Source organism: Alosa pseudoharengus, unplaced genomic scaffold, assembly GCF_046254945.1.
Source record: "Alosa pseudoharengus isolate Yale_2024_CS ecotype anadromous, Long Island Sound unplaced genomic scaffold, YU_APseudo_1.1 YU_APseudo_1.1_scf_18, whole genome shotgun sequence".
NCBI classification, from domain to species: Eukaryota; Metazoa; Chordata; class Actinopteri; order Clupeiformes; family Clupeidae; genus Alosa; species Alosa pseudoharengus.
In genome coordinates this window covers 3691380-3706129 of record NW_027468650.1, presented here as the reverse complement: position 1 = coordinate 3706129, position 14750 = coordinate 3691380, and the positions used below count along the sequence as shown (strand labels likewise).

The 14750-nt window shown below is 39.3% G+C and overlaps 1 protein-coding gene across 1 annotated transcript; it reads left to right on the top strand.

Moving 5' to 3' along the window:
• Positions 1-5070: 5070 nt before the first annotated feature.
• Positions 5071-10044, top strand: eif1axb (eukaryotic translation initiation factor 1A X-linked b). Its single transcript, XM_076290089.1, has 7 exons — positions 5071-5223; positions 6092-6175; positions 6289-6392; positions 7272-7322; positions 7840-7921; positions 8957-9048; positions 9269-10044. The coding sequence occupies exons 1-7, from the start codon at positions 5208-5210 to the stop codon at positions 9272-9274; spliced, it is 435 nt and encodes a 144-aa protein (XP_076146204.1). The 5' UTR covers positions 5071-5207; the 3' UTR covers positions 9275-10044.
• Positions 10045-14750: the final 4706 nt, after the last annotated feature.

Genomic DNA, 14750 nt, shown 5'->3' with positions numbered 1-14750 from the left:
GGAAATCCCTCAAGACCACGTGATCATGTTGATATGAAGACCGCGAACGCATAAGCTACAATGTAGCTAGCCTATCGTCTATCTGTGGTGGGTGGTAGTTTAGGCTAATCAGCAATGGTTAGATAGCCTAAAAGTCTGTTTGGGAATTATATAACTATATTATTACTAATGTACAATAGGTTCGCAGAAGTGTGCTGCTATAGTGATAAAGTGTTGCTGGTCTCCTTTCATTTGATATGCAATGTTGCATTATGTAAGCTATATTTTAGGAGGCATAAGGAATTCTTAACTCTACACTCTTCAGTGCCATCCTAGCCTAGGAGATGTGAATATTTTTCCAGTCGGATTTGTAGGCGAGACTGGCGACCTGGGCTAAAACTCAAGTCAGCATGACTGTCGCCCACATTCCATTCGCCACCCCGTAAACCTATAGGTTTACCCTTTATATGGCTCTGGGTTTACCCATTAATCGACAGATTATTTCTTCTGTGAAACTGTAGCCTATGTAGATGAATAGATGGAAAATCATGCAATTTCTTTAGGTCTATACCTAGCGCATTGTGCTGCGCGCTTTGTGTATGAAAATGCGCTACTTAGGCTTGCTTACTTATTGCAGATGAAATTTTAAGAATCAATCACACAAGGACAAAAAGATCAGACACCATTTATCTTAAATATACATAATTGCTTTTCTACACAAAACACAACTGGTGACAAATTAAAGTATGTTTATATAGCAGGCTGAACTAAAGGGCGAAAAGATGTAGCCTAATGTAGCAGCAACTATCTCCATAACGCTATGGGCAGCATGCATGCAAAAGAGTTGACCTATAATGTTGAGCTGACGTTTCTAAAGGGTAAGTAATCGAGGTTGATTATAACCCAATACATACCTGAGGGGAACATATAAGTCTAGCTTTTGTATGTTTGTATATTGTAGGCCTATCTACCCATGTGCCATAGCTTCAATATAACACCTTCAGCCATGCCAAATGTACTATTTAAACATTCTATCTTGGTTTAGTCTACCATTTTAATTCATTTCACCACTTCGTTTCTTGAATACATTGAATACTTACAAAATAGGACACAGTGAATACAAAATACAGTGCATATAAAAAGGACAAAACAAGATCCAGGGAGCATTGCAGCAGTTCATTATCCACACGTGATAATTATTAACACCAAAATGAAGTCCTAAAATTCCACTGCAGTAGGCTACTTCTGTTCCATATGTCATGTACAATTACGACATGTTAAAATAATAACTTAATAACGACTTGTCTATAACATAAAGAATGTAAAGTAAGCGAGAATACAAAACTAAACAAGTCTTGACTTGACTTCATAAAGGACAAAACTGCTGTTTGGAATACAGGACAAATGGTTGTTGCGTTGAGCACATGAATGTAAAGGCTGGTGTTTTATTACATGATATACAGCCATATACATTCAACTGTAACAACACTGACTACATTATTTGAGACAGGCTAGTTATAAAAAAAAATTTAAGTCTTTATTTAAGTCAAAAGCTACAGGTTTAAGGGCTCATATATACAGTACTACTTTGTACAAACATATTATCAAAGTCCCAATATGAAACATGCTCTAAAATCTCTGAATCTTTTTGCATGACCTACTCTTAAGGCTGTGTCGCCTTTGAACATTTAAGAAATCTAAAGTGAGAATTACGTTTCTTCATTGAGTGCTACTGTGAAGTTTCTCAACATAGGCCCATCAACTCAAGCATCATGTATTTATTTTCATTTCAGTGTCACATGGTCTTTCAGGTGATGGACTCTCACTAGGCTTAATTAGAGGTGCTGTTTCTAGAGCTAACTTAACTATAGGTGTTGTTTCAGTTTGGTTTGATGACTGTCGGGGACGTTTAGAATCGAATGATGGTGAGTCGACCACCATTTTCTCTTCGGCTTCATGGGGCTGAGGTACTAGGTTGAAATAACGGGTTGGAATTGTCCCCTTCTTACTCAACTTGCCATTTGCAACCATGGCCAGCACCAGGTCTTTGTGGGCATCCCTTTTCTGGTGTAGCAGGAAGCCTCTCTCGGTAAGCTGGTAGAATTTACACTTCTCACAATAGTACGGGGTTATCACCGTGTGTCGAACCACATGTCGCAGGTAGGAATAGATTTTTACAAAACTTTGATCGCAAAACTTGCAGCGAAACCTCTCTCCTGGATGCGTCTTTATGTGGAGGTGAAGACTACCTCTCTTTTCAAAGTCTTCCCCACACACCGGACATGGATATTTTAACCTTGTCAAATGATTAAGCATATGTTTATTGAGACTTGACTGGTTGCGAAATCTCCTGTTGCATTTACTGCAGGCAAATGACATTTGTGACTCCATACTAGCATGGATTTTCAGATGGGCTTTTAAAAATGCTTTGTGGGCAAAGGCTTTTCCACAGTGCTTACAGAGGTGGGACCCTGATGTTGGAGGAGACAAAAATTTGGACCTGATGTGTCCTATTTCATGTATTTTGAGTACCCCCTTGTTTAGAAAACCCTCACCACAGTGTGCACAGTGAAATGGTTTACCATCATCAAAAGTGATGGGATCTTCACAAACTTCTATTTTTAAAATAGTGCCATCATGTTCAAACATTTCATCATCAGTGTGTTGGATGAAGGAGGATGAATTGTGGGAGGATGAATCTCCATATCCCTCATCTTCCAGCGGTTCCACTTTAATGGTCCTCATAGCATCACAACTCAGTTCCTCCGTGAGTGGCTCCTCTTTCACACAGGCCAAAGAAATAGTATCACTGACAATGATGCCACTTTCTATTTCATTGGCATTCTCTGCAGAGTGTGTCTGAAAAAGATAAATTCAACTAGCAAATTACACTGACTGTATAACTCTTAAAAGACCTTCACACAAAAAAACCTGCAATTTTTTCTTAAGTACAACGCAGAACAATGCAGTTTCATGTGCAAAATGTTGCATTTCAGCATACTGTATGAACGTACGGAGCCCCTAAGGGGACATGAGCAAAAAAAAAATCTAAAGTTTAGTTTCATGTGCTCACGTGGAAGTTTCATGTGAGCACATGAAAGTGTTGTGTGCACACGCAAAACCTTTTCACATTAAACTTTCATGTGTGCACGTGAAAGTTTCATGTGCACACATAAAACTTTTGCTTGCACACATGAAAGTTTCACGTGAGCACATGAAACTAAACTTTAGATTTGATTTTGCTCATGTCCCCTTACAGGCTCCGTATGAACAACAAAGAATTATTTTTTTCTTTTTTTAAACAGCAGTTCTGACACTTGAAAAAACTGCAGTGATTTTCTGTAAGGGGAGGCAGCTTGAATTTTAGTTAAAGTTCTTAACCAAAGGAACTAAGAGGTGGCAACATTCTAATACATAAGTATATGATCATCAGGACTGTGGTATTGGTTTTCCTGATTTCTTTCAAAATACAGAAAATATTACCAGACTAGCTAAGGCTAAGACCATCGGGATGATCGACTGCTGTCACACAACGTTAGCTTTGTAGCTAGCGTGGATAGCTTCATATTATTAATAGAGGCAACCTATCATCCCTAAATCATGCTTAAACACCCACCTCATTACCCTCCTGTTTTGGTTGCGTTGTCAGCCCATCTGGATAAATGCTAGGAACAGCATTTACATTCAATATCAACCGTGTTGTGAATCCCAAGTTCAGTTTAGTAAAGCTGTCTTCTGTGAAATGAATACCGCAAATCCTAGTGTTAACGCAAGAGGTGTCTATTTTTCTGCTCCTTTGCAGAAATTGTATCCACTGTTGACGTCTGGTCGGCTCTTCTGGTAATGTGTAGTGAATAATTGTGTCCGATTTGTTCGGACAGCCATCAACTGCACATTCATGAATCATAATTGTTTCTTTTGACGAAGCTGCTTGCTAGCAGACTAGATTCAACTTGTCTCATTCAAATGGTTGTAGTAGCCTGTGAGCTATGCCTACCCAACAACAAATGCAGCTATGTCCATATACGTTAGCATGAGCTTTCTGCTACTGCTAAACCACTGTGCTAATAGCTCCCTTGGCTACCTCTACCCCTTTGAAACAATGTTTTGCTTCCGAAGTATCGACGTATCTCCGAACAACCTATGTGGCTGTTCTGGCTTTACCCTCGCTGACAAATTCGCATCATAACACAGCAGCTATAAGACATTAATTTCGTTTTTTCCAGTGTTCTTCACGAAGTTCACATGTCAATTTGTTCCTTCTCCAAAGTCTCACGAAGAGGAAGTGCAGAGACTCGTTCTAGCCACCTTACACTGGTGGCATCATCGAGTCATGCTGTGAACATTAGCCTATGTTAGATGCAGATCTGCCAGAGCATAAAAGAAAATTATGATTTTCGCATCTGTTATACGCATTCTGCATTTTTATCTAAGCATGCATTATTATTGTTGCTCATTTTACTGCGACGCGCTGTTGTTTGTGTTAAATGTATTAATCACTTGCTCAACCCCATCACCCATCCCGTTGTTATTTTGTGCTGCTTGAGACTACTGATATTGGGAGACATACGGATTATGAGAAATTGCACCATTTGCTCAAGAGCTTGATATGTCAATCACACTCAATAATAAAACTTGTGTGTTCTATCCTTTTCCTCTATTGTTGAAATGCCAAAAAAACTTTTATTTTGACATATAATATAGGAAATATGGTTACTTATTGTGGTCTGCTCACACCGCCAGGGTTTATGCTTTACAGCTGCGTAGAGATTGTTTTTAATTGTAATCTTTATTTAATTCATTACTTTCAGACATGATACTTATCTCAAATGTTACATTGTGAGAGTGTGGAATAACAGTTATTTGTTTTTCTCATGTAAAAAAACCCCACACATTACAACAAGTAACTTCAGTAGCCTATTCCATCGTTTACAGTGCAAGACTGCAATATACCAGCTAAAAATAATGTATACATATATATTTACACAAATGTGAATAAAAAAAACTTCAAAAGCTCGTCGTGTTCACGTTTTAAACGAAGTTGCACTAAAATGACTAGAACGAACGGTTCCCCTCCCCGCGCAGGCGCCCTTTTTCACTCTGATTGCTACGAAAAGGACTCTGACGCCAGTTAGGCATCTGGGAAAGTGGTGAAGTCATTTTCGGATATCTTCAATTGAAACTTAAAATCAACACGGACTCGAAGTTAGGACACCGCTTTAAAGAATATGCCCAAAAATAAAGGTTCGTGAACTGAATTATGTCCTTTCGTTGAAGGTGTTAATCGATTTCTGAGTGCGCAGTTTGCCGGCTAATGTTAGCATAGCCACCGAGAACACGCATTGAAAGCGTGACACGAGATATTTCTAGTTCCTTACCTAGCTAGTTAGCAGAGTTAGCTCAGTTAGCATATCATTTAAACATTTATCGATGTAGTCTAATCATGTTAACACCACACTTGACTGATACTTTCGGTTACACTGTATATGTAAATATATATTGTGTTTGGTGATGTCTTGAAGAATTATTTCAGATGGTGAGTGGTAACGTTAAGGAAAGCTGATGCTGACACCGGCGAATTGGGTTTGGGCAGGGGCTTAATGCTAGCTAGCTAGTAACTACAGGCCGAAAACACTTGTTGTAACCCTTGTTGATTTGGGGCCAACAACGCAGTGATCATTTGAAAGATTTTGAGGCCTTACTAACTGTTACGTATTCAAGTGACCAGCCTTGCTCTTTGGGTATTCCGTTTGGTGGCAAGATCTGCCATCTGCTGATCCCTTACGTTAGCTATACAATTGTGACTCACTAACGTTAGCTGCCGCGGTCGACTGCTGATTCCAGCTACTGATTTCTGGTAACGTTACGTACATTTTACTAGCTAGCAAGAACGGAATTGCATTGTTCCATAAGCTGAAACCTACACATACATGCCCAGTGCTCTTTAATGTTATACAATAAAACTTGACTTGTGAAAAGGGGTCGTGAATCATTGATCATGTCACTGTGGTCGATTTTTTTATAGTCAACAGTGTTCTCTCATAACATGGTTGGTATCTGCTTCAATAGGCTAACTGATTATGTTAATTTGTACTTCCCTTTGTTTTTGCAGGTAAGGGAGGTAAGAATCGGCGTCGTGGTAAGAACGAAAATGAGTCCGAAAAGAGAGAGTTGGTGTTCAAGGAAGATGGACAAGGTAAAGTTTCTCAGAATGCAATCACACGCTGAGTCCTTTTGCTGTATTGTGTTGGTGTATACTTGTCTCTGGTCATAGTCACTGACATTTCGAGATCTGTCTTTTGTTTTCAGAATATGCTCAGGTAATAAAGATGTTGGGCAATGGCAGGTTGGAGGCTATGTGCTTTGATGGGGTGAAGCGACTCTGTCACATCCGGGGAAAGCTCCGGAAAAAGGTACAATTTGCTTGCTTAGTCTAGTTACATGCTGACTCAACATTTTCTCAACTTATTGTTAAAGGGATTGTTAACCCAGAAATAATGTCAGATATACACAGGAGTGATGTTAGAATCCTAGTGCTATAGGTATGGGATTTGCCACAGAGGTCAATCTACAACCAAGCCTATTTACCATCAAAAACAAAACCACCAATGAAGCAACCCTTGTGGACAAAAAATGTCACGAACAGAACAGCTTTCAACAGCATTTCACTGGGGTGATCAGACTCCAATTATGCCCACAACACCTTTAGAAGGCGCAACAGTGGTATCTGGCGTCCCACAACCCCTTTAGAAGGCGCAACAGTGGTATCTGGCATCCCAGACCCTCAGGGGGCACCTGCGGATTACGGGTTGGCCTGCTCATCGCTGTAAACTAGACAAACCGCAAGCCCTTGATGCGGGCACTCGGCTATACAAATGAAAATAATGCCAGTTTCCATAATCTCTTACTGAGAGCCTGCATATAGTTCATATCTATAAAGCAGTAGGAAATAAAATATTTGAATATCCAGTCTTGAGTACACTTGTGCCTACAATGAAAGGATGCCTACTTCCTCTTGACCAACATTGTGCTGGCTAGCTCACTTGTGTTGGGATGATTAGATTGTGACTGCTCTGGGTGATCCATCCTCTAAACAGTATTTTACATCTTCCTAATAAATAGAATCCCAGTGTATTAATGCACTGCATTCAGACAACTTTGTTCCTACCTCTGCTGTTCTTGAAACCCCATTGTTCACAAAATGCCATTGGTTACCGGTCTTGCTTGTTAACATACACCGTGTATCATCATTTGAGACCAAATCACTCACCATATGGTCCTTTCACTTGCAGGTGTGGATCAATACATCAGACATTATTCTTGTTGGACTAAGAGACTATCAGGTTTGTTGAACTATATTATTGTTCTAATGTTTCTGGAGATTCACGATGTCACTCTGAGCAGTTGGATGTATAGCCCAGTCTTGTGTTTAGAGTTGCACACCATTATTACTGGCACGCTAGCATAGCATCAACTCTGCTAGTGTTGTGTGATATTGGAGGCATGATGTTAACTCACATTGTATATATTAATGAGCTATGTTAAGAGTTACTGGATTCTGTTCTGCTGTTGCATAATTTATCCAAACACATTTTGTAACACATTGTGTAGCAGTACAATCATAAGAATTATTTTCTGCTATCAAATAGCATTAGTTCCTTGATTGACAGTCTGGCATTGCCTTGTAGACTGAGGAATAAGGATGTGTGTGTTAAGCTAAAGCAAAAGATAGAGAAGAATACATTTGCATGAAATTTGTCTTTTGGTCTGGGTGCATAAAGGAATCATATGTGTTGTCGCTTTCAAACTTGGATAAGTCTGAGGGGATGGTTAGTGATTCCCAGTTCCTCTGCCCTTTAGGACAACAAAGCTGATGTCATCCTGAAGTACAATGCTGATGAAGCCAGGAGCCTGAAAGCCTACGGAGAGCTTCCGGAGCATGGTGAGAATATCTTATGGACACACAGATATTGGCCAGAGTCAGTTCTGTGTTGCGCCCCAAACCAAGGCGTGGTAGTTCCGAACTTGCACACCAAATACTACCGATTTAATTGAGCAGACTTCTTTAATAAAAAGCAAAGTAGTGATAAGTGCAAAACGTTTCGATCTCAGACCATCGTCAGTGCACAGAAATTGGTCAATTTTTTTTTTCATTGATTCAGCATTAATTTTTCAATAGTGTTAACAGATAAAACTTTATGTGATTAGGGTTGCAAAGGGGTGGAAAATTTCCGGAAACTTACCATGGGAAGTTAAGCTGGGGAATTTTGGAAATATTCCAAATTGAAAACTTTAATGGAATTAAAGGAAATTATGGGAATTAATGGGAATTTACAGGAATTAACTGGGAATTTGGGGTAATTCATACAAACTGTTTCATATTCAAACATTAACATTTTGTTTCGTAATAAGCAATATGATTTGTATGTTCGTATTTTCGCTTAGCTTAGCATACAAAGTTAGCTAGCATGCTAGCGGGAATCCCATTATCTGCCTATTGTTTACTAGCGTGCTAAACTAGCAACACTGAACTGCCCAAGATACACCACACCACTCAACAACAAAATCCAATTGGTTGGAACATTTTTTTCCCATGCACATGAACGCACCATAGGTTTCCTTTATGTCTAGTTTATGCTGATTGCTGTGTGCATGTGCAGGGTAGAAATTCGACTGAAATTGCATTAAATCAGGTTGTTTTAACTAATATTATGCTGCAAGATAGGGTTTTGTCCACTACATTTAAGTTCCCCGTTATAGACTAACTTGCTATATTAAAAATTCCCAGTTTATTCCCATTAATTCCTGTTTATTCCTGTTGATTCCCATATATTCCCGTTAATTCCCATGGAAAGTTTCCAACTTTGAAAATTCCCGGAATTTTGCAACCGTATATGTGATTAGCCAACATGTCTCTGCTGTGCATACTGTGTGCAAATTACTGTAACCTGAAGCTGAGAATCTTCTTTCTGAACAGCCAAGATCAACGAGACGGATACCTTTGGACCTGGAGATGATGATGAAATCATGTTTGATGACATTGGTGATGATGATGAGGACATTGATGATGTGAGTACACTACCGTCCCTGCACGTATAACAGAGTCCATCAAAACCTAGATTATAGCATCATTGTTAAGATATATACAATGTGTCAAATATGTGTTCTTTGTGTGAAACATACGTAGCTCCTGCTGTTATACTGTTTGTAGGAAACATTTATACGTAGCAACAGCTGTTGTACTATTTGTGTATCACAATATAACTTTGGCCTTCTGACGACCCTCCAGATCTAAACAAGACACTGTGAGGAGGAGGGATACGCGTGCTCGGCCTGGACAGATCTGACCAATCTCCCGAGCTGTCTTTGGAGTGGCTCCCTTCCTCCCCGCTTATCAGGTGGCTACCTTTGGGATTCCGTCACCTCTAACCTGACTGCAGCACCAGGCTCACCCGATATATTTTGTTATCTTATGTATTTATATTAATTTCACACACACATGTGGAATTTAGTTCAGAATCTCTGGATTCGCAATAAAAAAGATGAACCATTTTATATTTGGTCTGGCAGTCTGAATCATTGTAGAAGTTTTTAGTCAACTTGTTATCTCTTCGCCTGAGAGCTTAGATGGTAAGACGTGTTTCTTCAGGAACAGTTTGATGCCACTAACATGCCTCCAGATTCACTCTGAATGTGTATTGTTTCCCTTTCTTCTCCATTAAATACTGATATTACAATGCAATAGCTCATGCATTGATCGTAAGAATTAACACCAAATTGAGAGCAAGCTCGTCTCAGGCCCATTAACCCACAGGCTCCAGTTTTCTGTATTTTTCTATTTGACAACCTCATTATGTTTTTGTGTTTTTTTTGGTCTCTGGTATAGATAAATTGAATAATGAAAAGATCTCTGTGCAAAGCAGCTGCATTTCTGAAAACAAGCGCAAATGCCTGTCCAAGCCTATCTGTTTCTATTTGTATAGCAGTTGTGTTGCATTTAAGTATTGTAAAATGCTGTCTTTATGGATTGAGGGATGTTGAATAAAAAAACACCGATACATTAAATCATCCTCATCCTTGACTTACATTTGTGGGGATGAAAAGTTCCCATTTCAAGTGGGCACATGGGGAAGGATTGATTATGTCCATTATTTAACGGTCACATGAGCATGATGTTTGCAGTGACCGCTGTTGAAGAGTTGGATTTTAACACAAGTTCACTAAAGTAAATTAAGTTACAGTAGTTATTTTGATTTATTTGCTGAAATAGTAGACTAAGGTTAGGTATGAGTGGGGTTGCAGCAAGTCAGATGTTCTCAAGCCCTTTTTGCTACCCATATACAAGATTTGGGAAAGATTCTTAAAAGATTGGAGTCTTAACCAATGACCCCCCCCCCCCCACACACACACACACACATTCAAGCTATTAAAAAGACTACAGTCTTTAAAGAATATTTCCCAAATCTTGTGAAAGTCTTCTGGTGTAGGGATGGTTTTAAGTGTGACACCATCTCTGCTGCAAGTCTGATTATTGGCTGCTGTTGAATTCTAGTGAATGTTCCATATATTGTGTTATTTTTAGTATGCATTTGCATGTCAGTCCCACAAGGAATCCTCTGTACCCTCTATGTTGGTCAAATTGGTTTCCAACGTTTATTTACAATTTTTGGATACTTCAGAGCTCTCAAAATAATTTTACATCTTGACAACCAATTTCTGAGATTCGTATTTTGCCGTCATTTGTATTCTTTGAAATATCAAAACAACGGGATGCAATTATGAACAACAGTTCAACCTCTGAACCAATGATCAAGCCTCAAAAGCATTATAGTCGCACACATTGCCTTTATCTGTACATGAGTAACAATATGATGTAGATGTGTGTGTGTGAGAGAGCGATGAGCGCTTAATTGGGTTGTGCGCGCGCGCTCATGAGCTTTAGGTTTTGCTGTAGGCACGGGTGACCTCAGCCGCTACATGTTTCGCTTGTGTGCACTCACGTGCCAGCCCTGCCAACTCCATAGGTGAAGCATGCCGCGTGCATGAGGGTGAACTGAAGTCTCCTGAGGATGAACGGTCATTTCTAGCAGCTAGATGGTGGATACAAGTCTGTCTTCTGTACAGCACTGTAGGATATTTGGTAGATCTGTATTAAAACCAAGTGTTGTTGCCCTGACTTATAATGATTGTGCTGAAAACCTTTCCCCCCCTCCCTTCTCTTGAATCTAAATAGTATATAGTGTAACGGCCCAGGTAGGCTATTGAAATCCAGTAAAATAACAGACCATATCAAACATGTCCATAATGATGTTTTCTTGTATGTAGGAAATGTAAGAAAACTAAATTGTGACTAATTTAAAGCACACAAGACGTGTAATGTTATTTTTATACTGGAAGCATCTGAATTAATTGTCTTGGGGCTATATTGGCAGTAATTTCTCCATGTGTGGCTGCCTTGCGAACCACGTATGGAACATGATAAACTATGATGTAATGCAGCCCCTTGGGTAGCCTACTGCACAAGCTATGGTCACACACTATATCGTGGATCACCATGCGAGAAAGAGTCTGGATTATAATTTTCTGCATTGGTTCAGGAAGAACAATTCAAGAAAAGCCATATATTAATATATAGCCCCCACAAATAGGCTAACTGTAGGTCTAATTCTCAGTTTTCGTTAGTGTTTACCAGACTTGTTTTTCAGTTGAAGAGACCCGTGGAACATCTTTACGTTATACTGTAAAGCCGGCTATGGACAGCGCATGTGTGCTGAATATGGCTAATAATAACTCACTATAGGATAGATTTTAAGATTCTGATAACCAAGGCTACGACACTCCTCTTTATTTCGTGTCGGAGTGGACAGAGGGGAAGAAGTCTTGCATATGAGATGTCAATTGAAAGACCGTCCGGTAAGTTACCTTCATGTTGTGGGATATGTTTACACTGTGAGCAGGATCTTTACTAAGGAATCTTCACTATGGCACTATTGCGTTCATATAATGGAAATATAAAGATCAGGTTTATTCATTTCAATATAGTCTGATTCCCTAAATCTTTCCATAAATCTGCAGTGGGAAAGGGAGAGGATATAAGCTATCGTAAGCTATCCCTCGAAAGACTTGCTATATTACTGCATGATGACTTGCATTGCCTATAGGTTGAACCAGAGGCTCTGGGTTGAACAACGTTGAAATGCTATTTCTTTTACCAAAAGTGCGTTCCGTTGGCTATGTAACTTGCTTAGGATGCCCAGGATGTACAAAACAGGGCCAATTCAGTGGCATTTTATGACATTAACATTTTCTCATTTGGACATAGGACTGAACTGGTTGTGTGTTCTGAAATGAATGCAACATTTCTGAAATAAACACATGCTCATGAACAAAATGTAACCTTTTTGCCCTTCACGCGCATCTGAATCTCCTCATATTAGCATTATTTTGCACATTAATGAGACCCACATCTTATGATGCGTATATTTGTGCGCGTGCATCGCGCACGTGCCAAAATAAAACAAGGCTTATCATACCTAAGGCTAGACATGTGATATTGGACTCCACCAATAATTTGTCATAATTTCTCATGTTCCACCACTCACTGTAACCCCCCCTCCCTCCATTTTTTTTTACAGTTTATTCTGCTTTGGTCGATTTAAACTGCACCCCTAAAAAGGACAGATTGCGAATAGCCCAAGAGAGGAGGGAGGAGAAAGAGAGGATTCAAGGTAAGCTCTTTTGAAAAACCGAAATTATTTGTGACATCTGACATCACAATCATCAGGTAAACCAGGTGTTTTTTGACTACCATTTGAAAACAACGCCTAAAACCTATTAATACGAGGATACTAACAACCCTTACGAAAAATAGGAATATACTATAGATATTATAGGGATCTAATAGTATTTTTGGGGTATACTATAAAATTACTATGACTGCATTATATGTAGTAGTGGAGGTGTGCACATCCCCACCGGTGAGGTGCAGGGCAAATGGAACTAGAACTGCAAAGGAAATGCCCGCACTCTGCTAAAACTCCCATATATTTAATGTGTTGCAACGTTTCGACCCGACTGGGTCTTCCTCAGGCAAATGTCATTTAGCAGTGGCTCAGGTGTATAAGTAGAGCATATACCTGCTCAGCTGATCATTCATCAGCTGAGCCCATTCACAGTGGCATTCACAGAGCAGAACGGGGGACCCCGTTGCTGCCCATTTCAAACAAGCTGGCCACAATGTTAGCGCACTGAGATATGTTGGGGTGGAATATGTAAATAGCCCTCCAAGAGGGGGCGATCGTGGTAAAAGGCTTCTCCAAAGAGAAACCTTTTGGATTTATTATCTCAATACAATGTCGCCAGGGGGATTAAATGAGGAATTTGACATAAAGCCTTTTCTCTAATGTACTTTTTATCTCCATGTAAATTTGTGTGTGGGATTGCTCTGAGGTGACATACTACTTTACAAATTATGTCATTGTGGGATAATGTAATAATGTAATCTTATTACTTTATGAGCCATGGTGTTGGTCTTTTTCTATTTTCTTTATTTTCTTTATTTTTTGTGGGTAAACTGTATATGTAACTGCATTACTAATTGTCTTATGTGGTGACACATGTGTGATGGATAAGGTGATACTTAGGCCTTGACAATTAGTGTGAATGGGCTCAGCTGATGAATGATCAGCTGAGCAGGTATATGCTCTACTTATACACCTGAGCCACTGCTAAATGACATTTGCCTGAGGAAGACCCAGTCGGTTCGAAACGTTGCAACACATTAAATATATGGGAGTTTTAGCAGAGTGCGGGCATTTCATTCCTTTGCATTATATGTAGGCCACACTATACAGGGTAAGGACATTATAGATAATAGATACATTAAATAGATATTATATTATATTATATTATATTATATATCATAATGCCTCTATATATATTATACAGAGGCATTACAGAACATCACCTAGAACTACTCTAGAAATCCTATAGTATTACTGTAGTTATTTTCCGTAGGCTATAAGGGAAGAATGGTGGGCTGCTTCCTCTGGCAGATGCATTTTTGTGATCTGGTGTCACCAATGTGATTGGTGATACTGTTAACAACTGTTAAACCAATGGACACTGGTGTCCAGCACTTATACAGTCTGTGGTGTAGGCTACACCAGCAAGAAGAATGCAACCGTCACAGAGTTATTATATTACAGGAATGATCTGGGTATTTGTGACAGCACCTGGCAACTATCCATTGTAGTTCAGGCTTCTAGACGTCATTAGCCAGGTCTGATTTGAGCTTCAGGCTGCTTGAAAATAATCCTTTTTAGCTTTGTGAGTCAAGATACTGTATGTGATGTTTATCACAGATTGGGCCCATGTGTGTTGTGGTCCCCAGTGAGTCCACTATAACCAACTGATAGAAAGTGATGGAGAAACTGAAACACAGCTGCACTGAACTCTGCCGTATGATCTCATAAACTTGAGATGAAGCCAGATTTGGATCTTTGTTCAAAATGGTTTAATGGTTTGTTAAAAATCATGAAAAGAATATTTTTAAAGTTTGGAGAGAAAAAACAGCAAGGTTTGTTTTTCTCAGACTCATTAGCTGTAATGGTATGATTGTGTGACATTAGCACTCCTAAAGTGGTTGGCTGACTTGTCAGAGAGTTGGAATAGTGACACTTGAACATGCAATGTGCCTTCAGGGCATTTTGGTAAAAATATTCAGTATGATAAAAGATAATGTATATATCTGCCCATATTTACATGCATAC